Here is a 25,644-nt window from a genome sequence, read left to right as displayed (position 1 = left end):
TAATTCCCAACCTTACTGACACCCAACACGTTAACATTTTACCTAACTAAAAATTATAGCTGTTATAACAAACCCCATCAATTATATTCTTTACTCACAGAATAACCATGAAGACTGAAACATTTCTCATAACAGGAAAAAAAATCCTAAGAATATACTGTTCTGTTTGGCTAAAATCCAGTCACTACCCTATTATCGTGTGGTTTAACCTCTGTCTAGCAATTTCAGGCAATTCATGCAATAACCTGGTATGTCTTTTCTATGTCTCTGTTTATTTCCTTGACTCTACTTTCAAGCCTTCTAAACCTCCTGACTTGTGCTGTCCATCGTGCTGTGCAAATTTGCTTGCCAATTTACCCTTCACTGATCATCCTAGCTGACCTTCCACAGCTTTATTTACTTTAGGAAATCAAACTGCCCATTAAAATAACATGCTTCATTTTCCTACTGCAAGCAATGCCGGAATAACTATTAACCCCCTGGTAAAACAATTTAAAAGCTCTTTAGATTAGTCAGCAATGACTCACAACTACCTGGACTTGTGAACACATCTGCATTAAATATGGTGTAAGCATATTAGAGAGCAGATAGAATTGCTTTCCACATTTTTCTTTGCATATTAGTGGTTGTGTCCCCCTCAAGGAAAACCAGAAATCAGAAACACTCCAAACTCACTGTTGCCATGTCAATAGATGCTGTGGCTTCATCCATGATGAAGATGCTCGTCTTCCGCACAAAAGCCCTTGCTAGGCAGAACAGCTGTCTTTGGCCCTGGCTAAAGTTTTCACCCCCTTCTGTGACTATAGCATCTGGAAATGATACAGCAAAAACAATATTTATGGTGTCTGCCTGTGTGTGTGTATGAGAGGGTCAGATCAGAGTAAAGCATATGTTTGGAAAATTATTGTCTTTCTCAGAGCATAAAGACTTTCAAAGTAACATTTCCTAGGTCTCAGCTGCTGGTGACCCTATTTTTCCTGTTTATTTCCACTGTTCAAAACAAGTACTTCTGTCTCATGATATTCTTCATATTTATTAGACATCAAAGTACCTAAGGAAGTTTAAGAGCAAGTTGCTCTGGAACATGTGCAGTCTAGGACACTGCACCCCCCCTGTCAAAGTCGCATCCACCATTTCTTTACCCTAAGGCTGTATAACTTACCATTTTTAAGGTTTGGGTTTGTTTTTGGTTTTGGTTTTTTTCCATGGCCAAATGCGTCATACCTTTAAGCTTCTCAAATCTTCCTCCCTGGACACAAGTATTGGAAAATACAAAAGAACATATTCTAGATAACACCTGACTTGATACCTTATCTGAATTCACAAGACCTGTAAACCTCAATGCTTCATAACGAAAACATACTGAGATAAAATAATAATTTTACCATTGATTTGAATAGAAAAGGATTCTGCCCCACAGGTGCAGTTGGTAAGGGAGTTATATGGATATAGGACCTTTGCCTGCCGGCAAGCACTTTTTGTCACCTTCCATAAACCTAAAAAGCTTTTTCGTCAGCAACTACCTTTTTAATAAATAGTAAGTGTGAAACAGGAATGTTGTGAACACTGGAAGCAATCTTCTCAAGAAAGAAGTCTTATTACCTAGGCCCCCAGGGAGCGCTTTCACCACATGCTTGAGCTGTGCTATTTCCAATGCTTCCCACAGCATGCTGTCAGTGCACTTCTTCTCAGGGTCCAAGTTAAACCTACAGTTATGTGTAATTCAAGAATATCAGTCAATATAAACTTCTGCAAAGTATTTCTTCTTTTAGTGTGCTTAGAAACAAACATGCAAATAATCAGAATCTTATGCTAAAGATCTGGGCCTGATTGTGATCTGTCATTGGTATAAATGCACTGAATTTTGCAGACGTAGTCAACATTTATACCAATGTGATTAAGAAAAAAATTTAACTCAGTTGCACAGAATGAGAAAAGCTTTCTGTTTTGCAGATACCTTTGTGGTTTTAGAATTTATTTTGTTCTGAATAAAGAAATTCTCATGTTTTACTAGAAAAAGCTCTGAAGAAAAAAGCTGTGAATATAATCAGTTTAAATTAACATTCATTTTTAACAAAGGCCAAAATTCTACCATCTCTCCTTTTAAATCCAATGTCTCTTTGCTACAGAAATTCTAAACAGAACAATCAAGCTTCATACTGAATTATGAAATGCAAGTCTTCACTACAACCGAACAAATCTTGGATTTATGAACAGATGAATGTTATTTTAGCTTGCTGTAGCCCACAAATGATAGCAACAAATGTGAATCTCATTATCATATTAATATACAGAATGATAATCAGAAATACAAGATTTAATGGTGCATAACACTTTATTTTTACTTTTTACTCCTACTGTATGTGCTGTCAATGACTGATGCTGGCCTAAATAAATTTTTTAATAGGTTAATTAATAACAAAGGTATACAGTCACCTCATCTTCTGACATGATTCAATCATGCTCTATTCAGGCAAGTTCAGGAGATAATCTTGGGATCTGTATTAGTGTGGAGTCAGCAAACCACAGAAGCCTGTATTATTTTCAGTGAACTCTGACTTTTATGTAGAAATTGTAACTGCAGGTGATGTAACTCTGCACTGAGGATTGTACTGTTCCTTTCTAAAGTAAATGCCACAGATATAAGGAAGGACATTTGTTTGAAACTGTGGTACTTTCTGCCACTGTTTCTATTGCATCATCCTCTCAGAGAAAGAGTGGGGGCAGGGGAAGAAACAAGGCGTTTATTCTCAGATGAAAGAACATCGCAAAGACTAGAAGAGCAACACAGATAGAGGCTCCAGGATAACATACCCCAGACTTCCCCCAGTACTTCTCATATTGTTCTATTGCTTCCTCTTTTTCTACATAAATGTTTTAGTCTGCATTTTTTGCATCTCATTTTTTAAAGCAGACAGATGAAAACAGATGTAGGAGAAAGGTTTCAAGAAGTGCTGGTGGTTACAGGTATTTGATCAGTGAGCTATACTGATTACTTGATCCTGGGGAAATAGTGACTTTCCCTACTTCCCAGGCATGGGATGCCTTCTGCCCACAGTGTGCTGATGAGGCTCAGGCACTGGGAAGGTGCAGCCTGGCAAGGGTGGGTAAAAAGGACAGAAGGCAGTGATCCTCCCTTCTCCAACTGAGGATACTGCAATTGAAGAGTTTGCTATCAGCAATTCTGTGAAAGTCATTATATGGTATAATTACAGTACATAATGGCTTATAACTCATTATATAGTTTTTATTGTTGGTGCCTAATGCTTACCGGATTGTTCCGCTGAATAAAATAGGATCTTGGAGAATGATTGACAGCCTGGATCTCAACGTCTGTAAGGGGAGCTTAGCGATATCTATACCATCAATTATAATCCTTCCTATTCAAAAGAAAATGGATAGTCTGCTAGACTGTTTATCATGCCACACAGCTGCCGGCAAAGACATGGCTTACTTTCAGCTTACAGTACAGTACAGCAGGAACAGGCCTTGAATGGCATATCCCCTTATTCATTAATGAAACAAGTTTTGGTTAAGCAACAAGCACAATTGTCTTGATACTAAGTCTCAGCTGGGAAGAATACAAAGTGTACCTGTAGTACTTTATGAATGATTAGGCACACTACTTATCTCTTGACCATTATAAACATCTATCAAACAGCAAGGCAAGAGGTTACTTCAACCAGGGACTAGGTACCAGGGGAAACAAGCATTTCAGAAAGCCAAATTATTATTGAGCACTTTGAAATTTTATCTCCAAGTACAACTGTCTGGCTTTGCATAAAGGTCCTGTGGGCAATGTGGCTGGGAAACCGAGGCTAAAATTTTTTGAGATGCACAGGAAGACACTCATGAGGTACGTGGACGTGGCACACGTAGCAGGAAACATGGCAAAAAATTCCAGGGCAGCAGGCCAAAAGGCAATCCCCCAGTTGCTGAGTTTTCTGGGCCTGTGGGTCCTATCTGTGCCTTGTGCGTTGATCCATCATTGTATTTGAACACCTTCCTTTCCCTTTTATAGTTTGCTTCTACTCTTGTGATTTAACAGCACAAAAGGACTTTTCCTTCTGTCAAGTAGGATTTTTATTGATCCAGCTTATCAATGGCACAGCTGTTAGGTAACAGATGATATCGTATTTAAATGAGGCCAGAGAGTACGTCCTGCAGATTCAAAAATCGCACTTCAAAGCTGCTGCTGTTCAGGAAGGACTACCAAAGCACCTTCAGGAGCTAAGCTTAACCGATATGAAGAAGTGTAATCTTACCTTCAAAAGTGTCAACCATTCTGAAAAATGCAAGAGAGAAGGAAGATTTTCCACTGCCTGTTCGGCCGCAGATTCCAATCTGTGTCACAGAAAGCAGATGAACATCAGGTGAGCAGAAGTGGATAATGTCCATATTTGAACTTAAGATGAGTGGACAAAGATTTTCCAATCCACGTGATCCTCATGTCCTCCTGACAGTTCAATCAGACTTGAACTGGCCATAACAGAGTCCCTAAGTTTGCTCTTTGTCTTTAGGGGTCTGAGCATTTAGGGATAAACCAAGGCCAGTCCTATATACAGGAACAATAGGAGAATGACACAGAGGAACAGAAGGAGGGCTAGCCAGTGCTGCAGGCAAAACTTCAGATCCCGAGGTGGCCTTGTTTAGCAGGAAGAACACAGGCAAACAGGACTAAGGAGGAGAAAACCAACAGAGAAAAAACAGAGACGCAATGAAGCAGAAGAGAAATGGGAATAAAGGCAATGGGAATAAAGGCAAAGGAGCCACATGGGAATGATGGAAAGTAGGTCTAACAGTAAAGGGTCACTGTCACTTCTTTTGGCACTGTATGCTGGCAGCAGGGCACTGGGATACTGAGAAGTGGTGTGTAGTTCTAACTTCTCACTATAACATATACCTAAACACACCCAACTAAGAAACCCATAGACTCTTCTACAGTGTACTACATTCTTTTAGAGCAAAAATTCTGTAATTCAGTCATCAAAACATACTGTATATTTTTTCAACTCTGAATTCTGTGATGTGCTAGTCTAAAAAGCTTCTCAGAATCACTGCAGTTCTTTACCTTTTGTCCTGGAGAGATGTGAGCATTGACATGCTTTAGCACTGGCTTTAAGTTGCTGTCATATCGGACACTGAGGTTCTGGATTTGGATCTCCCCTCTGTCTGGCCAGTTCTGGGGAATCTGTGAGGAAGCTGTACCAAGAGCACAGGGGAAAAAAAAACAAGGAACCAATCCTCTCATAATAAATTAATCAGCTCATTAAGTGATTTACTACATTTTTTCATGGTAATACAGTGCAAAAATCATTAAAATTTCAGCAAGCTCTTTCTGCATGCTGCACAAAACTGCACTTACAAAGGAGCCCTTCGTAATTTTCAGCTTCTGTTTTGAGAAGGCCATTGATTCTTTTCACCGCACCCAGCTGGATCTCCATGTCAGCCAGGTTACGAACCATCCAATTCAGATAGTTAGACACCTGATGTAAAGCAAATACACTGCTAAATTCCAGATTTTTAGTAGTTTGCATCATTTGACCAGCATGCAGTTTATATTCCTCCACAGTAATGCTTGTTCAGCCTTCATAAGCTGAAGTTATGAATGAACTGTACAGTACACATCAACAGGGTGATAACAATAACTAAAGGTTAAATTTCCTAGCTGCAGTGCACAGATACTTTGGTACTATGGAGATCTGATCTACACCAACAGAAAAGAGGGAGGGGAACAGTAAGGACAGGTGAAAAGACATCATATTGGTAACTTAAGGTTTGACAGTCTAGAATGATGTACCAGGGCATAATTACAATTGATGCACTGAAAAAATATTCTTCACAATGGAAAACAATATAAAAAGATATGATGCAACTTGGCCATGTTTTGTTGACATATTTGAACTAATACTACAATAAAAATTTTATCTAACAACTGAAGAAAGCATACACTCAAATATGTCAACCACTGAATGTGAACTGAAGTTAACACATGGTTTCAGTGACGTTACGGTACCCACTATAGATGTACAGACACCTTCGATCTTCCTGTTCACCTTTGTGCCCTGAAGAATTACAAAAATATGTTTGGGAGAGACAGAAAGGGTCCTGAGATTCTTACCATAAGAGCATAGGTTAGTCCCAAGCCTACAAGTCCTGAAGAGAGTTTACTATACAGGCAACTGGTAATAGAAGTGACAGCTGCTATGAGTACCACACAAGCTCCAATGTACTCCTGAAGGAATATGAATAAGCTCCATCACTGTAAGTCTAGAAATGATTAAAACGTCCTCATAACTTTGCATACCAAATAACAAACCCATTCCACAGTTTGAAATACAGGCAGAAAACACCATATAACTCCATACACACCCTGTCTAGGAACCCATTCTCATTGCCTTTAACGTGGCTGTGCTGTTTGGAAAGGCTGTTGTACACAGAAGGGTTGTACCAACACTCCTAATCTTCTTCTGGAGAAGTCAATACAGATATTTTAAGCATATAATGGAGATGGCTGAAAATGTGCAGCTGATGTTACCTGGGGTAGGAGGGAAATGCTCATGTGATCCAATCTGTGAGCAGGTCCTCTCCGTGGCTGATGATGAACTGCTGGGAGGCACTGCTATTGCTGCTGAGTGGCTACAATCCACATTTGTTCAAACAAGCTGTTCTTGCACAGTGTGTATCTGTTAGTTGGACTGTGTCCACCCATGATGGGCTTTTGCTGCTTTAATTTAAACCATTAGTGATTTGACTTCCCACAGACAAGTCTTTGTTAAAAATATGTAACAGACTAGAAAATTAATCACATAGGAGGAAGACTGTCACTTGTCTATGTTTGTACTGTTTAGTGATCCAGCCATTGATCAGAATTAGGGACTTCAGGTGGTCTAGGACTGAACATATAAAAGGGTAATAACATTTTATTTAAGTCGTACTCAATATCCAAATTTAAGTAGCAAAAGGTACCAGCTAAAATGGAGTCCAAAATGGAGGTATAGAGTGTGACGTGAAATATGAGGTACACTTAGCACATATAAAAGGACCCCATGTTACCATAACAGTGGTACTACACCTGTATCTAACAAAGTCTGATACAAATACCACCATCCACAACATAAAATTCCTTGATTTGCTTCTCAAGGAATTGTTTTTAATAAATAATTTCTCATGCCAGGCCACTTTACTGAGCACTCTAAGGAAACAGGCAACTGAGTATCTTTGGCATTCTTCAGATGACCCAAAATAGACATAAACCTGTCTGCGTCCTTCTACTTATACAGAGAGCTTTCAAGATGTTGAAACGTTCCTGGGAAGCCACAAGGCAAAGGCCTGTTAACGCTGACTAACACAGTCCCATAAAGGCATTCTGGCTGGCGGCACAGCTTGACCAGCTCTGATCACTCTTCACGCACAGAAGAGTCAATGTGACCTATAAAAACTATTCTTGTCTTGGAGAAACAGCTGCAGGCTATGGGAAAAATTTGTACTCCATTCAGTTTCCAGGATGGGTTGGGCACATGTTCATTAGAGAGATAGAGATATAAAGGGTAAAGGTATAGCTTTGAAACCCAGATGAGGCTGGATAACTGTTGGATGCCTCATCAGACTGCTTGGAATGAAGTAAAATAAATTCATTGTGCATACACAAAAATAATGTACTTGCCATGCGGACTTCCAGCCAGCGATTGGCAGCTGTAAGGAAAAGGGAAGCGATGTTGTTGGAGTCCGTGTATTCAAGAAGTTTTTGTCGAAATTTGGCTTCATACCTAAAAAAAAAAAAAAGGTCAGGCCTTGGGGTCTTGGATAAATGAAAAATAAAATTTAATTTCTGGGGGTATATGGTCATGGACAGCTTGACACAGCATCTAAATCAGCCTACAATAATTCAGAGTGACATCTTCTGTAGACTTGTATTAGATACATGCAAACTGTATTTATAAAATATCTTCAGGAGTAAATGGATGTTATTGCATTGATGAAACACTATATGGGACTTCTGGATTGCACTGGGCATTTTCTAAATGTATTTTATTACATGGTAACTAAGAATGACAAATCTGAAACTAAAAACATTAAAAATATGAGAGAACACATGCACGTACTTGTGAAAAGAAGTATTAATGCATCAGAACACAGTTCCTCTTCTCAATCATATAAGCTGAAGTTTTAAAATTTATGTTACTGCAGTGCCTAGAAATTGTAACCATTTATGAAGTATAAATTCAAAGTACAGCCAGTCATGGTAGCTCCAGTGTTAGACAAACATGTTTGTCCTTATCACTAAACAAATGGAGCACTTTGGAAAACAAAAGTTGAAGCACACGGTACAACAAAAAGTTACAGACTGGAAAGAAATGTATCATGTACCCTCACTCCCCCATGAATTAGCCACATAACACAAATTAAGATTAATGGCAAATAGGTCTGTTTACAGTTTATGATAGTGAATCTGCACCCACTCATCAGAATAGCTGCATCAATGAATTCTGCCTTGAAATCAGCAGGTATGGAAGACGATTCCCTGTTACACCTATTTAGACTGGGGTCTTGGCAAGCATGCAAGTCAGTCAGTCACGCCTTTTAGGTGGGCATATTTATTTGCATAGGTGTAAATTAATGTGATGTGTTAATAATAAAGTGTATCAATAATTATGTCTAATAATAAAGGAGAAGTCTGGCACAAAAGCTTTTTCCACGGTAGTAACAGAAGCTTGAAGGCATGAAGATCTAGTTTAAGCACCCAAAGCTTACCTTTTTCCCCACCTTTATTACATTAGCAAGTTAACAAACTTGCTAATCTCCCCCTATAAAACCTTGCCCTATTTATATCCTTAGCTATTATGGTGCAACAAGCACTACTTGTTTATAAACTCAGCTCTTTATACAGATATGAGAGAAAGATATGACAATGTTTTGTTTAAGTGTGAAGTACATAGCTTAGAAAAGCTTTCAAATTTGTTCACTGCAGAGTATCTTAATCCTTCTTCTGATTACAGTATAATAAAGTTATGACTTTACATAAATCATTTATGCTTATGAGGATAAGAAATAAGTGCCACTTTGTGGAAATAATTTAGCTGTTCACAACTTAGCCAACGTGCCAAGACATAAGAGACATGTCTGCTGTGCGCAACGGAGAATAGCCTGGGCTGGCTCCAAGTGTGTTTGCATAGCCTGGAGTGGCTGTTCCCAAAAGCGAGCATTAGTGTCACACAGTGTCAGAGCTAGTTAGCCCTGCTTTTCTCAGGATGAATTGCCCTCAATGCCCTACCATACAGAGGTGGCTGTACTGCTTCTGGAACCAATTCAGTCACATTTAACTTTCATATCTCTATACCATGAGGTATTACGTGATGCAGATATGCCTCAGAAGATGTGAGGTCTGCATCATGAGTCAGTCATGCATATGCACGTGGAACAGGGATTCAGACAAAGTTACCACTGTTGGAGTACTGCAGAAATATCAGAAAGTGGCCCCAGATTACCAGGCCTCTCAGAATACAGATCAGTCATTGCAGAAGCCTTCACATTTACATTTTATCGATTGTTTAGCACCAACGCTATCTGAGGTGCCAGATAGCAAACTATAAATCAGGCCAGGGCATCTGCTGAAGGTATATTTATAGCTGCAGCAGTAGCTGTCTTTCTGATCTCCCCCTGGATTTTTTTTTATTTCTTTCCTTATGCATTCTGAGTAAGTGCAGGACGGAGAGTTACCAAGGGTAAGGACACTCCACAAATAACTGGCACCTCCTAACTTAATGACTGGATTCCTGAATTAGTGTTATTTTTAGGGATGCTCAAGCTAGCAAGTCTAAACTCCACTGCTGCTAACATGTTAGGCAGCTGAAAAGCTACACAGTCCTAAAAATAGCTAGGTTACCAGCTGATGCAGGACACTGGCAGGCAGATGGAATACAGAACTTACTGAACACACATGGCTGTTTGGGTCAGAAACACATCTGTTCCTGCAGGATTTAAGAAAAAGGAGGCACCAAACAATTTTTAACAGAGGAATTCATTTCAAGGTGACAGGAAGAAACAAGACGGGATGCTCCAAAAGACTGAAAATATTAGCTCGATAGCATTGAATATTATTTATTGCATCAACACCTGAAAACATACAGCCATAATACTCTAAAGATCCTGTTGATTAAGCAGAAGAATTTATGGATAAATGAGAAAAGCAACAATTAAAAGAGAAATTGAATTTCTTTAAAACTGAACATAGACATAGCTACAAACTAAAGAACACTCTTGGCACTTAATGAATTAAATATCCAATAATAGTAATTAATAATAGAAAATACTATGCTGTTCTACCACTCTTCAGGAAGATATCTTCAGTCAATAAGAAACAAACTCTTAAATTGGTTCTTCTTTCATTAAGCTACCTATATCCTATTTAGAATAGTTTAAGAAAAGTTAAGTTTGTGCATTACTTCTATTATAAAATTAAAATTCTAGGTTAGGAGTAATAAGCACTACTGTTTCAAAGATAGAATGGTAACAGTAATAATTAACCAACAAAATGTGTAGACATCTAGATGAGATGTGTGTGGAAGACAGTTGACCGCATTTGAGACAACTGGGAAAAAACAAAATAGCACTAGTGCAGGGAAAGCAGCTGGTAAGCTCAGCAGTGGCTTTACTGGCACCTCTACTAGTATCAGCCTGACTGCCATTTTTGTAACACAGATTATCCTGGTTTCAGCTGGGATAGAGTTAATTGTCTTCCTAGTAGCTGGTACAGTGCTGTTTTGAGTTCAGTATGAGAAGAATGTTTATAATACTGATGTTTTCAGTTGTTGCTCAGTAGTGTTTAGTCTAAAGTCAAGGATTTTTCAGCTTCTCATCCCCAGCCAGCGAGAAAGCTGGAGCGGCACGAGAGGCTGGCACAGGACAGAGCCAGGGCAGCTGACCCAAACTGGCCAACAGGGTATTCCATACCATGTGTCATCACATCCAGTATATAAACTGGGGGGAGTTGGGGCAGGGGATCACCACTCGGGGACTAACTGGGTGTCGATCAGCAGGTGGTGAGCAATTGCACTGCGCATCATTTGTACATTCCAATCCTTTCATTATTGCTATTGTCATTTTATTAGTGTTATCATTATCATTGTTAGTTTTTTCTTTTCTGTTCTATTAAACCATTCTTATCCCAACCCACAGGTTTTGCTTCTTTTCCCGATTTTCTCCCCCATCCCACTGGGTGGGGGGGCAGTGAGTGAGTGGCTGTGTGGTGCTTAGTTGCTGGCTGGGGTTAAACCACGACACAGATGCACAACCCAGGCATGTTATCAGGTATTTCTGGGCTGCTCCTGTGAGCTAATGTGGACAGAAAAATGAATCAAAACAGGCGATCAAAGACTTCGCCTCCAGCTTCTGTATTTTCAAGGTCAGTATGAACAACCACATTTTCAGCTAGCAATCTGAAAATAATTTAGGGTGCTATTGTATCCTCTGAAGTCACTAGCATGCACAGTTTATCTTACCAGGACATCAACTCATACACAAATTACTCTGGTATAACAAGTTAGTGCATATTAGTTGTTCCATGGAAACTGTCCAAGCGCATAGTCTGCCACACTGCATGCTGCGGTAATTGCAAGCTAATTTAGCTTCTTAAATCACATTTGCCCCCAAGTTTTTTTTCAGGCTGTATGCAAGTGTATGAAAAGTTACCACAGGGCAACTGACACAAATTAGCTTGTTTTTCTACAGTAACTCCTTCACATGCAAAATGCTTAAAGTTCTTCAATGTTCTGGAGTTCCCCCTTACCAGTGTTTTGGGGACTCTGGATTTTCCAGGTGATCCAAATAACCATTACTTACAACTACACAATTGCAGAACAGAATCAGAGATTTATATTCAAAAGCGAGGTAATGTATGCTTCTTAAAAAACTATACCTGAAGGCTCGGATGGTGGTAAGACCTTCGACAGTCTCTGAAAAATGGGAGAGTAATGGTAGCTGAGTGCTGTCATCCAGCTGCTGCAGGTCCCTGCAAAGGGTTAGGAAAAGTATTCTGTAAAATGCCAGTTTTGTTGTGCAGTTAATTCTCTTGAAACAGGCCCAGGGAGTGAAAAGGAATATTATCACAATGATTATATATGTAAGGTTCAGATAGGTTGCAAGGCAGTGCTGCATGTCTCTGAGCAGGGAACGAAGAACCCAGGAGGGTTTTTCTTTTAAGATTTGAATACTAACAGTGCAGGAGTTCAAATGGGTCTTTTCCCCTCGCTGCCTTCCTTTGTTTCTCCTATACTCCTATTTCTTATAATAAATTGTTTATTCATTTAAACACTATTCTGGCTTCAGATACTGCAAATAAGAGTTCAAGTTAAGCAGAAGGCGAAATGCAACCTCCTCTCTCCCCCCTCTCCATCCCCAGATGACAGCACAACTTCTCACTCAGCTAACAGTATAGCTCATACACTCAGTAAATGTGAGCCTGTACTCATTGTTACGCTGTGCTTCTCAATATCATGTTTAGTCATCAAACCAGTGGAAGCACATGTGGGGTGAAATTCTGTTTAGCCTCAGTTCCTTCCAGCAGGATGTAAATTGGTTGCAGACTCCCTCGATTCACACATACATGAAGGGATAAATGCAGCATTGCTGCAAACACTTCTTGAGTGCCACTAGGAGGGAAGCTGGATGACCTTAGAAGGAGAAAAATCACAGATATGGCTAAAATTTTGCAACTTGTTAAAACCCAAAAAGCACCCAGAACAAGAGAGGATGCTTGTGCACGTTGGATCCTTAATGGGCAGCAGTACCATGGTTACACTGCATTCTCCAGGCTCTCCCTGGCTTTACAGATTTCCACTTCTACCTGGACAGGCAGACATCAGTTTCCCTGTTATGTCACCACAATTTCTTGGACATGCCCAGCATGCGGCCTTTGGGGAGGACAGAATCCAGTTGGTTTTGTGCGTCCTGTGAACTCTAAGAAACTTTGATCAGGGACAAAGACCCTGCTCGTGCCTCCCAGAAGTTCTGCTTGAAGAGCTGCAGACAAAAGCACTTGTAAAATGGCACATTTTCACTGTAGTAGATTTGGCCCCCTTTCAGACAGGGCCATGGCTCTGACAGGACCGAATTTAAACATGAAGTTCCCCAGAACTGCAATTCTGCAATACAATTGTGCATTGCAGAATATGTTTCTGTTGCCAGAATGATACAGGTTTATGCTCTTACCGTGATGCAACTCGGAAGTACTTCTGGATGAAGTAACACATGATTGCGAGGGGAACCAGGGCAATGAGAAACATTGGTGTGACGTATGAGATGACAGCAAGCGCAGATACACACAGCAAAGTGGAGCGACTCAAGCACTCCAGGGTAGCTGGAATGTGCTGTATAGATAAAGAAGAATAAGCACACAGAATCTTCCATAACTTACCAAGTTTAAAACAGCATTGTTTCATTTTTATTTCTCCCACTTACAAAAGGAAAAAAAATATTGGGGATTTGAAGCACTAAACATACAGGCCTTCTTTTGAATTGACTCCTGGGTGTTGGGAAAGTCTGAAGGGACTTCTGTGGGGCTGCTTCATGTCTGCCATTGTGGACCACAATCCTCATGTCAGAGGATTACAGATGGGATGCCACAGATGATTTCAGTGTCTGCATCGGTCCTATGAACTGGCAGTCTGGGGTAAATGGTGATAATCTGAATTTCAGTCATTTCTATTTTGGGCAACAGCATTTGCCTTTTTCTCATTTCATTTGCTCATATGTGTCAAGTTAATGTGTTTACCCACTTCTAAAAAAAGTAGATCCTCTTAATTTGGGGATATCACCGTTGATCTAATTTTGCTTCCATTTTCTATACAAGGCATCTTAAATAAATGTTTTTTCTATGTCCTTTTAAGATGAGGAATTAATTCTGAACCTAGAAAATCATGATGCAAATTGATATAGTAGTCAAAATTATAGATCATCAGTAAACTTCATCTAAATGAGTGTACAATAAATGAAAATCCAGTCTTTCAGACTGGGAAAGATAGGATAATTTGGCAGCTTGAATATATTTATTCAGTACCTGGTCAATGGTATTGCAGTCAGCTGAAAATCTGTTCAATATACTTCCCAGAGGTGTTGTTTCAAAAAACCTAAAATGAGACAAGGAATGGGAAAGTTTACAATACTGATACTAGAATAGTTTTAAATTTTTTTTTCTGTCTTCCTTAAGCTAGGTACTGTATCACAGACACAAGCAAATAAATTGACAACCACAGTAAGGTTTCTTATTTTTCCCCATAACCATGGCTTTCCATTAAAATGGCCATCTTGAATGTAACGCAACAGCAAGCATGTCCTCAGCTCCCTCTACTGCCTAAGCTACACAAATCACATGATTACATTTTAAAAAAATCCTTTCAGATTTGCAATTTGAGGCCTCTTCAATTAATGAAAAATGCAAACAAAGTTAAATCGCAAGGCTTGCATTTTTCTGGGAATAGAAATGCATAACAAGGAACAGATGTTGGAATAACTTATTAAAAGACCTTTCCTTTGTATTTGCATATGCAAAATGCAAACTTCATTATTGCTCTGTAATTGTTAAATAACTCATGTTGAATCTGAAGTCTAATTCTGTCCTGAAAAAAAAGAGTTTTTAAAAAAATATTCTGAGGTTTTCCATGTATATTATTTCTCCATAATTTCTGGGTCAAATACAGTTGGCTTAAAGATAAGAAGGGATTTTCCCTAATGTGCAGCAACAGCTGCAGGTTTAAATCAAACTACAACTTTCCTTTCATGCATCAGAAAGAAAACTTAAGCAGGACAAAGGCCTTTACAGTATCTGTGCATCCCAGTGTACTCTGATGATGCCTGTGATGACACTTGCCTAAGCTCATTATCTTTCATAGGCTCTCACAATTGCTGCCTGACAGTAAGTATTTCCAGTAGTTAAGATTATGATGCACACTATGAATTAATTGTACAACATATGGATCAATAACTGCGTTTTCTCTCTAATTAAAAACAGCAAAGAGAAATTAAACATGCATGGAAGTAAATCTCTAAAGTTGCAGTCAGGCAGCAAAAACAGTTGACTAGTGTCTAGGAACTCGAGCAGCCTGGGTACCATTTTCAAAAATTGCTCAGTAGTTTGATACCTGGTGATTTTCAATGACACATTAAAAAAAATGTGATTCACAGTAACTTCTTAATAAAAAACTGTGCTTAGAAGACTGCCTTGAAGTAAGGAACACAAAATGACTACAATACAATTTGTATTACAGTCAGAGGAATACCTCATTGGAGCCAAAATAATTTTATTTAGTAAAGAAGAATGTAGCTTTTTGGTGACTTTCAAGCCAGTCCACTCCACCGCTATTGATGTGACCAGACATAACACAATCCCAAGACAGCAGAGAATGCTGAACACTTTTGAATATGGAGAATGGTTGAAATCCTAAGAAACAAAGAAAGAGTAACAAAATTATTCACTGTAAAGTATGTTTAAAATTTATTGTAAAAACACAAATGCAGGACTGAAAAAATCTAAGGAGTAAATCCTTTTTCCTCCCTAAATTAAACTGCCAGTGATTTTCAACCATCTTAAACCATAGTTTATTATCCTTTGGACAGAGGACTGTTTCCATGAAAATAAGAGATTAATCAGAAATTTAAAGTCATAGAATACTACAAAAAAACTCTTAAAAGATATATTTGATAATTTAATCTGAAGGAAAAAAAAAATCTTCAAAGCATTTATTACAGCTTTGTTGTTTTGGTCTATTTTTTGAATAGGAACAGAATATAATAGTTTTTATTTTGAAATACTAATTTCATATTAAAACCCAGCATCAATAAAGCATATTTTAGAGATGAAAGTATGACTCCAGTGAAATTATACATGCACCTCCTGAACATTAACGAAGATTATTTTCAGGCACTAAATCCTGATAAAGAAAACAATCCCACTTCTAACAAACTCCCTCCACTACTGCTTTATACATACAGAGTAACCTGCTAGGTAACACTGTGGTCAGTTCCATGTGGAATTCACACAAAAACCAACCAAAAAAGTGTGCTCATAAAAAAAATATAAATCTGTGTTTCCTGTATCTTACAAAACCTGAAAGTCCTACTTGTAACAGTACAGGAAAAAGAAAAAATAACTACAACATCAAATTTACTTTAGAGACCAAGGTTCAGTCATATCAGCTAGACGATGAAAATACAACAAATCTAGGAAAAGGAGAACAACTGCACAAAACTTAATTGTCAGTTTCATTGCACTGTGTACCTGAAAATGCATTAACCTTCAAAATACTCTGGAAAGGCTCTACTACTAGAAATATAGCACATCATATGCAAATCTTGGAGCAGAGGTTGACAGCGGCAGATCACCACTGGTTAAATCATAAAAGGAAGGTGAACGAGGTGTTGCATACCTCACAGTCGGAGCAGTTTTTCAGCTCTAGCTCTGTCTTCACAGAAATGGCCTCTGAGGTCCAGCACGCCAGGCAGTAGTCGATGGCCACCATTACCGTGTGCTTCAGCAGTTGGGACAGAACCAGCAGCGGCAGAAGGAGGATTCCTGCTGCGCTGAGGTACTTGCCACAGGCTCTCCAGGGCATCTTTGCTCTCTGATGCAGCACCGAAGACAGGTTGTCTTCATCATCACTTTCTGTTACTTCTTCTGCAATGTGCAAGAAAAAAGTACAGCCACACTGACTTACTCATACACACCTTTCGTAGGGACTGGCAAGTGGCAGCTGCAAAACAGGTCTTACCATGCAAGATAAAAAGTGGCTTTAAGGTGAAATTAACTGTTTACACATGCACATATTTACCTGCTAAAGTTAGTAATGCATGCTAAAAAAATGCAAAAAATCTTAGCACTAGGCAATCAATGCCTTCAGCAATGTTTTTGCAAAAAAAAAAAAAAAAAGTACTAGCTTGATAAAAATGAATTGTAATTTTTTCCTATGTAAAACTTTAAACAAGCGTGCTTAGCTATTGACAGGTTTGAAGTTCACCCAGTATAAATTATTCAATATTATTCCTCTTCCATTATCAAAACATGTTCAAGTATAAGAAAAAAACCCTCAAAAGTTTGGAGGAAGCTATGATTTCCGAATGCTTGAAATCACAAGCATTACCCCTGTAGTCCAGAGGTAAAATCAATGGAAATAGCACTTTTATGAACTCCGACCTACCTGAAAAATGATTATTCTCTTGCCAGTTTGAATTATGCTAATTCTTTCTAATATAATGCAACTGTGAAACAGTAATGTAGTGGCACTGGGCTCAAAGGGTGCCCTTTTACCTTCATCCTCTTCGTCATCTTTCAGCAGAGCTTCACGGGAATACATAGTCCTCCGGAGGTTCGTTCTTTCCAAAACAGTTTTTCTTTCAATAATAGTCTCCTAAAAAAGGGACAGTTTATGTGTTTTCAGCCAGAAAATGACTAAAATAAAATTACTAGCTATAACAAAATTTGTTTCCAATCAGAACATCAGTGAAAAATAAAAGTAAGAATCTTACAGCAGGCAGTCATAAGTGATTGATTTGCTACCTCTGTGTAAAACCTAAGGTTATAAATTAAATATCTGACATAAATTTCAGGTTGTCAATCCCAACCCTCTTGGAATCTTAACTTGGACAGATTTAACTGAATTAATAAGAACTAAGATTAATATCTCATTCTTCCTGTGTTATAGTATTAAAGACAAAATGTGTTAATGATTTAGAGAGCTTGATATTGGCGCATCTGAAAAACTTCTACCCAATGCAATGAATAAATTCAGGCATATTTAGAGAAGCAGTGGTCAGTATTGCACATTAACAATGCTTTTCCTAAAATGGCCCTATTTATTATTCCTTAGACAAGAATATTTTGATAGGGCTTCTTATCAAGAATGGATCAGAGGCAACAGTATCAAGAAAGTATGAGATGTCCAGATGAAAGAATTTCTTTTAATAGATAAATAATTATGGTAATAGTAATACTACATTCCTACTAAGTTAGAAGTCACACACAGCATGTCAATCCTTGCTAATGCTTTCAATCTAAGAAAAAAAAAAAAAGTCACATGTTTTGCAAATGTTGATTGCCCTGCCCATCAAAAACCTTCTCCAGCTCTTGGTCTTGTCGATTCATTAATGTCTTCCAGTGTTCAAAGAGCTCAGTCTCTGATTTCTGAATGTCCTTGAGTGTTCCTTCTCTCTGGATGTTACCATCTTTCATTGCAATTATCTAAAAAGTTAGAAAGACAAGTGGTGAGATAAATAGCCACGTGTCTATTCATTTTAAAGCTACATTGCTGTGTCTGGACAGAATTTTCTCTTTTCTGAAATAAAGACTATTTCTGCGAACAAATCTGCCTTCTAAAAAGATAGTGAAGTTACCTCTTGACTCTACCCCCTTCACTCAAGATGCTGCAAAACCATAAACTTCCTGCACTTCATGCTTTCAGAAAGGAAAGCTGCTTTTAAGTAAGAAAGAACAGGGATCCCATCAGCAGACAGGAGAGTGCATTACTCTTCCTAAATACAAGTCATTAGCAAGATCAGATATTACAGTTCTCTTACCTCCTAAAAGGAAAAGGCTTTTAGCAACATACTGTGCACAGCGTGTTTTGCCCTCATTCAGGCAATTAGATAGATACGAGCACGCTGGTTCCACCACCTGTTTTGATGTCATGGACCTGATAAGGAAAATTTGAATCCCTAAAGCTTTTAAAAGCATAAATAGTGGACAGTTTGAAAAAAAAAATTACATATGCAAGACAAAGTCTGAAGGGTGTGGTTTCCAGGTTTATATCAGTGTAACTACATTATACACACAGTGTAACTACCTTCATTTTAGATCTGACAAGCAGAATTGGAAAATGAGGCGTGTGGATTGTAAACCCATGTGACATCTTTAGAAAATAGTTAATGCAGTATTGTTCTCTCTCCCTGGAAACTCAGAAATTTCCATGGGCAGGGGGTGGGGAAATAATCCATTCCACTCATTGCGAAGAATTTACACCCCATGAAAAGAAAAAATAAAGCAAACAAGAATCTTTTTGCGGTCAATTTATTCAGGAAACCTGTAATTAGGCTGGATCTTGAATTCTTCTGAGGGTTTTGCTACGGAGATTTAGGAGGACCATTGCATATACTTCAAATTATATTTTTATTTACAATTCTTTAATAAGAGAAGATAAATATTCCTGCTGCACTCCATTGGGTAAAACCTGCTAAGGCTTAATGAGACCTCTGCTTAGGGAAAAAACCAGAACTATTTCTTAATAAATATTTTTTAATTATAAACTTAATTAATACAAGTCCTTCTTGTCCTACAGTCTGTTTGGAACAGTATATTTCATAAAACAACACTGAAGCCAAATTAGAAGATAATAAAAATAAAATAATTCTCAGAGTATCTCATAAACCACAAACACCTACAAATGGGTCTGACATTCATAGAGAAAGTAAAAAAGATTATACTGATACAAAGGCCATAGCTGTGCATATTAAAAAAAAAAGCAAATATATAACAATTGAAAAAGTGGAAGTTAAGATGGACCTCATAGGGAGGGGAAGAAGGCAAAAAATTCCTGTATCCTGAGAGACACTAACAGGAAAACCGGAACTGTGTTGAGAACAGCAGTAATTCTTAAAGGTGTACAACTGAGGGACAAGGTCATGGCAGACACCATACAGGATAAATGTGGCCCACCAACAACATGATCAGAACAAGATTAATGTCTATCTGCAACTTTATAGCAAGCCAATATGAAGAACAGAAAGCAGCTGAAATACGATTATTTCTTGAGACAGAGTAACTGCTGCTGTAGTGTTTGCAAGCTGCAAATGACAGACAAGTCCTGATAGGAGGCTTAACTGCAGTCATCAATCCCTCTGGGCAAGAAGACCTGTGATGTTGTAGCTGCATAACTGTACGAGAACTAAGTGCAAGGCCAGTGTGAACCAATGAAAAACCAAAGATCCAAAAACCCAAACCTCCTTATCCTGCTTGATTTGCTTAATCTTTGACATTTGCATTTGCAAACTGTTATAGAAAGCATACCTTCATTTTTTTCTGTAAACTACAAGACATAACAAAGAAACCTAACAAAACAATTGAATACTACACATTTCTTAAAATTTTGCCAACATACAAAGGGTAAAGATGTTCTTGATATATTATGCACTAGCACTAACCACAAGGAAATACTGTTTTTTCCCTGGTATTTCCACGCACCTCAATATCCATAAACATACCTTTTCCTGTGACAGCACAGACAAATTCCTAGTAACATCCCAGCAGAGGCAAATACATTACTCAAACATTTCATTGTTTTGAGATTAAAAAAATGAGCAAAATTTTCCAATAAAACGAATGGGTTTGGATAAATATATTTTAATATTCTCATGAAAGCAGGCTACATTTAAGTATCAGCTTTATGAAAATCCAACCTGTTTATATGTTCTAAGATAGGAATCCCAAAATTATGGCACACCAAACTCACTGCCTAATTTTCAAAAGATCTTTGTTATGTCTCTTCTCACTAAACCACCACTTGGTGGAAAGATGCAGCGAAAGCCTTGTTTGTAGCAAGACATATCCATGCCACATTCTTCCTTCCTCAGAAAAAACGGGAAGAGCTTTCTTACCCAGTCAGCATGGGGTAAGTATTGCAGCTTGTGAGTTACTAGCACAATGGTCCGCTTGTCTTCACGTAGCATTTTCAGGATCCCTTCTTGCATGAGATGGTCACTTAGGTGAATATCCAGTGCAGAAAATGGATCATCCTGTCACGAGGAAAAGAATTCAGCTTTTGAAGCCAGCACTTACAGGATTTAAGGAAACTGACAGATTTTAATACCAGTAAAACTAATTAAATCAATATAGACAATCAAAAGAGGCCATCAGAAGATCCAAAATTGTTCTGAGGAATTACATAACAACAAACCTTGAACTGTCTTTTTGCAGTGAGTACTCAGACATAGGGTAACATCAGCTTTGTAAATGCTATGATTTCATGAGGCTTTCTGGGAACTGCTCCTCTCAACAGTGTGTTTCATAGCCTTCGTAACTGCAGTACATTGTTTCTGTCAGACTCAAGACAATGCAGCAACGTATGTCTATGTCATATATTGCATAACTGCTTCAGGGACAGTGACAAGGAGCAAATTTTATTTTACTTGTACATAATTGCCTTCTGATTTTTTTTTTTTATCCATTAATCAAAACTCCATTAACAAAGAATCACAAAAGGAGACATGTTGATCATTTTGATGACTCTGCTCAGATGCTTGATTTAGGACCCAGATTATCTTACTGAATCAATGAATTACATGCAATTAATTTAGGCATAAACTAATCTGTACCATCTTTTGGGGGACTTGTTTACCTAATCCTTTTTATATGGTATTACAAATCTATTATTTCTGCTTGCACTAGTGATACTGGCTGTAGGATTTACTTAGTATTATTATTTCATACTATTACATTATAGTAAAATGAGGATTGCTTAAAAATCAAATTTTGTTGGTTTTTTTTTTCTCCAGATGTTTGCTAATAAAATAGGGTTGAATTTGAATTAATTCTGCTTTCTGAGTGACATCAGCCCAATACTGGATCTGCTGATTTGCAGCATCTGGCCCAACTGCTCTCTGCTGTCTTGCTTTCTGGTCATTGCCTGGAAATGCCCTACACATGAAGCAAGCACATATTGATCAGCCTAATCACAGGGAAAGGTCTAAGTTACCTCCCAGACTTTTAGGGATGACCTCTAATGTGCACAGCTTTTCTAATCCCATGTGACTCATGTCTCACTCTCATAACAGCTGGGTTCAAAGCTCCTTAAAAACTGATCTTAAGAAGGAAGTCCTAAATTGGAAAGCCAGCAAGCTCACTACTTGTGAGTGTGTAGGATGTATTTGTTTTCCCACATACCAAGTTTTTAGAGCCTGCTCTCTCTCCTTTTTCCATAGCACTTCTGTTGAAGCTGGGACAGGATATAAAACAAACAGTTCAGGGTGGGAAGACAGCCGTGTTTATTGCAGTAAAGGAAACACCCCAGACACAGGGCAACATTAATTTTAGGCCTGAGGCAGCTTAGGAATTTCATGAATACAGCTGAGAATATTAGATTTCTAAGTACCAAAGATAAACACAAGGATCAAAAAACATTTTCAATAGACTGAGAGGCAAAGCATCAGCATTTCAATTTGTGTCCTATTACCTATCTGTCTGTCTGCAGCATTTACAAATGCTTCTTACCTGCAGGCTAGCTAACAATGACTATAAAATAAACAGTGCACATTTAGCTTAGCTCAGTGAAGCACAACGTTCCATGTGTGTTATCCATGAAAAGCTCTAAATACTTGTATCTCGCGCTTCTGTTTGGATCATAAACATAACGGCACCTACTCACCAGGAACACAACATTTGTCTGCTGGTAAAGTGCTCTTGCCACACTGATACGTTGGCGCTGCCCTCCAGACAGATTAATACCCTGGAGACAAGCAGGAGAAAAACAATCAGACAGTTATAAAAACATCAACTGAATATTCATGTTCTGATTGGATTATCCACAGAAGCCTTTCTGGACAAAGAAACCCAGAGAAATTTTTCAGAAGTGTGGGCCTGTAATTCAGCTGGGAACACAGTACACAAATTGTTAGAAAAGCCAGAGCACTCTGTCTGGAGCTGTACTCCATACATACTGGAGGGATGGGAAATGTTTAATGGTTTGTGGTGACATAATGATGTAGGTGGCATAGATATTCTGCAGGCAGTCTAAACTAGACTCCTACTCAAAAGTTAGCCTTATGAGTCTGTGTCCCGTTTTTTATTTACTTTCATAATTGTATGCTGTCATACTATATCAGCTCCATCATATACTGTAATCAGTAATTGCTAGCTGGGAGGTCAGACCATGCTGAGGTAAACATTACCTGGTTGCTATTGTGCTTGTTTTCAGCCCTTAGTCCTCTGCTACCTCCCCGCTCTAAGTTATTTATCCTTCCTGTGATCCACCTGCAGTTTCACAAACACCTTAAGCTCTCATAAGCCAGTACTGCTGCCAAAAGACGCTACCTCACCTTCTCCCTCCCCTCCACTTCACTCCTTCTGTCAAAAAACCATTTGTTTGGCTACACAATGAATAGGGTTAGGAACTAATCCATTTAAAATTAACATGGTAGCCAGTGTGGAGATTAGACATGGAAATGTATCCTTAAATGTATCCTCGCATGGGATGGTTTGTTGGGTTTTTGGGGGGTTGGGGTTTTTTTGTTTCTTTTTTTTGGTGACAGTGCCAATATATGCCAGAGTAAATTGTTTACGAATTTGTGACTTCTATTTCCTTTCTTGTCACTCCCTAATCTTCCCTGATGTGATAAAGCTTAGTTTGCCTTTGATTAAACACCTGCCCTTCTTTAAATGAAGGGGCTCTAAAAGTCTACAAATTATTGATTTTTATGTTACTCCTAAAGAAACCAAAACATGCAGTGAAGTCAGGATATTTGAGACAGCAGCTGCAGAATTAGTCAAACATTCTGATAGCAGCACATTTAAATCATTGCATCTCACATAAACGACCATGTTTCCATGTTTACTGAGCAACGCACTTTCAGACTAATGACCCAAATGTACACTTAACTAAAAGATGACCTTTGTTGCCAAATAACCACTAAGATTTTAAGAACAAAACAAAATAATAAAACCCCCTCTCTATATTTAAAACAAAAATAGAAGTCTGTAGCTGTTTACCGACCCTCTCTCCAATCTGGGTTTGGTCTCCGTGAGGGAGAATGTCAATATCAGGCTGGAGGGAACAAGCATCAATTACTGCTTTGTACCTGCGGAAATAAAAAAGGTAACGCAAAATCCACACAGATACTGCTAAAGAAGCACATTTCCTACTTGCAGAGGAACAAAAATTAACCAGCTGGAAAAATCACACAGTGGAAAACATTTTTGTTAGCCACTAATTGTTCTAATGGGATCTCTTTCAATCACAGGCAAGTAAATATTTCAGCTAAAAAAAAGCATCTTAGGTCACCTTCCCAATTAAAAACATTTAATAATTAAAACCAGGCGAAACAAGCACAACTTCTTCCATGGTATATTGTTATTGTTCACAGTTTAACTTTTTTCATGCCCAGGGCCTTTGTTTCTTATTTCAATATCCAAGGATGACAGAAGAAAACATAGCCAACCACTTCTTTTAAGGGCAGGGGTGATAGAATAGCAGCAATTAACTTTAAATATTTTAGAATGTTTGGGTGGGCCTTTATACTGAATAAAAAGGCAGCCCATTAATCGTTCACAATGTACCAAATACTGAAATTGTAATAAACATTCTCACTCCCAAACAGCTAATGTCCTTCTAAGACAGTTAAACTAGTCAATTAGGTGTAAGAAGAGAATACTGCATGCTAAACAAACATGGTCCTTGGAAATGAAAACACTTCTACACTTAAGTTGAAGTGTGACTAAACACTGTCCTTCATGTCCCTCAGGAAAAACATAGTCAAAGGGGGACTGCGCAGAACTCAAGGTCTTTTGTCATGTCCAGGCAGGGCAGTATGTTTGTTACTAGAGGAAGATGGGGACGCATACGTGAACTGAGGCATATGCAACTCCATTATTTAGCAAAAAGGGGAGTAAAGCATGTAACAGTGCAGAAACCTGTTACCTCTGTTTGTTAAAAGGGCTTTCAAATGTGATATTCTCTTCCACTGTGGCATTCAGCAACCAAGGCTTCTGTGATGCATATGCTACTGAGCCTCTTTTCCTGTGGGGAAAAAAAAAAAGCTCCCAGTTTACCAGTGCAGTAGGTGTTTTTGGAAACCATTTTCTTGTAAAGAAGGGACAACTTACCAGGTATGGTCAACAGGCTCTCACCATGCATATTTTATTTTGTAGGGATTATTATTATTACTATTTAAAAATAAAAGTATCTGCTTACTAGTGAAGTAGTAGTGCTTTTTTGGCTGTTGTGCACTAAGGGCCTCAGTAAGGCACAGCTGGGAGAAAGGCAACATTTTTTATTTTTTTTTTATTAGAGCAACTGATACTGTTGGAAAACTCCTTGGCATATCACTGTTCCTCCAGAAAAGGGCCAAAAGAGATATCATACACCTAAAAGTGTATCTGTTTTCTTTCCAGCTATATCAGCTAATCCAATGAAAAAATAGGACCTCTCACCCAAATGTAGCCTTTGTCTGCTAGACAGCCATTACAGCAGCCTCTTTCTAGTTGGACCTGAATGCAATTCAAACCATGAGCTGCCAAATTACACCAGGCACTTTATCTTTTTTTATCAGGAGTTAAGGTCGCTTGCCCTGCTCATTTTTTCAGGATTTCACCAAGGTTGCTTAGAAGTCATTAAAGGATCCAATTTTCTTTGATGACCTGAAAGAACACACAGTTACATTACCCTGCTAACATGCTTCCAAGTTCAAATGTCTGATGGATCATTAGAATTTAATTATGTTTTATGAATTCTCTTTATTGGAAAATGACACAGAAAAAAACCACCCAGAAAAAATTCCCCAGGCAGTCCAGCCCACAGTCCCAAAATCTAATTCAAAGAGCATTCAGTTCAATTAATATGAAATTTTCATCCCACTGATTGAGAAAAAATTGCTCTGAACATTCCAAGATGA

At 38.3% G+C, this 25,644-nt stretch overlaps 1 protein-coding gene across 3 annotated transcripts in view; it reads right to left on the bottom strand.

The window, feature by feature from the left end:
• The window catches only part of ABCC8 (ATP binding cassette subfamily C member 8), an 81,469-nt gene that overhangs the window by 4,449 nt on the left and 51,376 nt on the right, over positions 1-25,644 (bottom strand). For 2 of the 3 annotated variants that reach the window (XM_049821006.1, XM_049821007.1), the window contains 19 exons: positions 24,672-24,770; positions 23,748-23,832; positions 22,404-22,484; positions 20,638-20,775; positions 18,104-18,229; positions 17,300-17,399; positions 16,422-16,669; positions 15,276-15,436; positions 14,057-14,126; positions 13,210-13,367; positions 11,918-12,010; positions 7,667-7,769; positions 6,122-6,235; positions 5,366-5,486; positions 5,072-5,202; positions 4,266-4,344; positions 3,272-3,380; positions 1,603-1,706; positions 676-809 (listed from right to left, as the gene is read on the bottom strand). In XM_049821006.1, coding sequence (XP_049676963.1) covers positions 676-809; positions 1,603-1,706; positions 3,272-3,380; positions 4,266-4,344; positions 5,072-5,202; positions 5,366-5,486; positions 6,122-6,235; positions 7,667-7,769; positions 11,918-12,010; positions 13,210-13,367; positions 14,057-14,126; positions 15,276-15,436; positions 16,422-16,669; positions 17,300-17,399; positions 18,104-18,229; positions 20,638-20,775; positions 22,404-22,484; positions 23,748-23,832; positions 24,672-24,770 — 2,254 coding nt within the window. Of the gene's footprint in view, positions 1-675; positions 810-1,602; positions 1,707-3,271; positions 3,381-4,265; positions 4,345-5,071; positions 5,203-5,365; positions 5,487-6,121; positions 6,236-7,666; positions 7,770-11,917; positions 12,011-13,209; positions 13,368-14,056; positions 14,127-15,275; positions 15,437-16,421; positions 16,670-17,299; positions 17,400-18,103; positions 18,230-20,637; positions 20,776-22,403; positions 22,485-23,747; positions 23,833-24,671; positions 24,771-25,644 lie in introns of those variants that run through there. The other variant, XM_049821009.1, reaches the window with a different exon arrangement.

Source organism: Accipiter gentilis, chromosome 17, assembly GCF_929443795.1.
Source record: "Accipiter gentilis chromosome 17, bAccGen1.1, whole genome shotgun sequence".
NCBI classification, from domain to species: domain Eukaryota; kingdom Metazoa; phylum Chordata; class Aves; order Accipitriformes; family Accipitridae; genus Astur; species Astur gentilis.
Note: the sequence above shows the minus strand (reverse complement) of the source record. Positions and strands in the feature narration are given on the sequence as shown.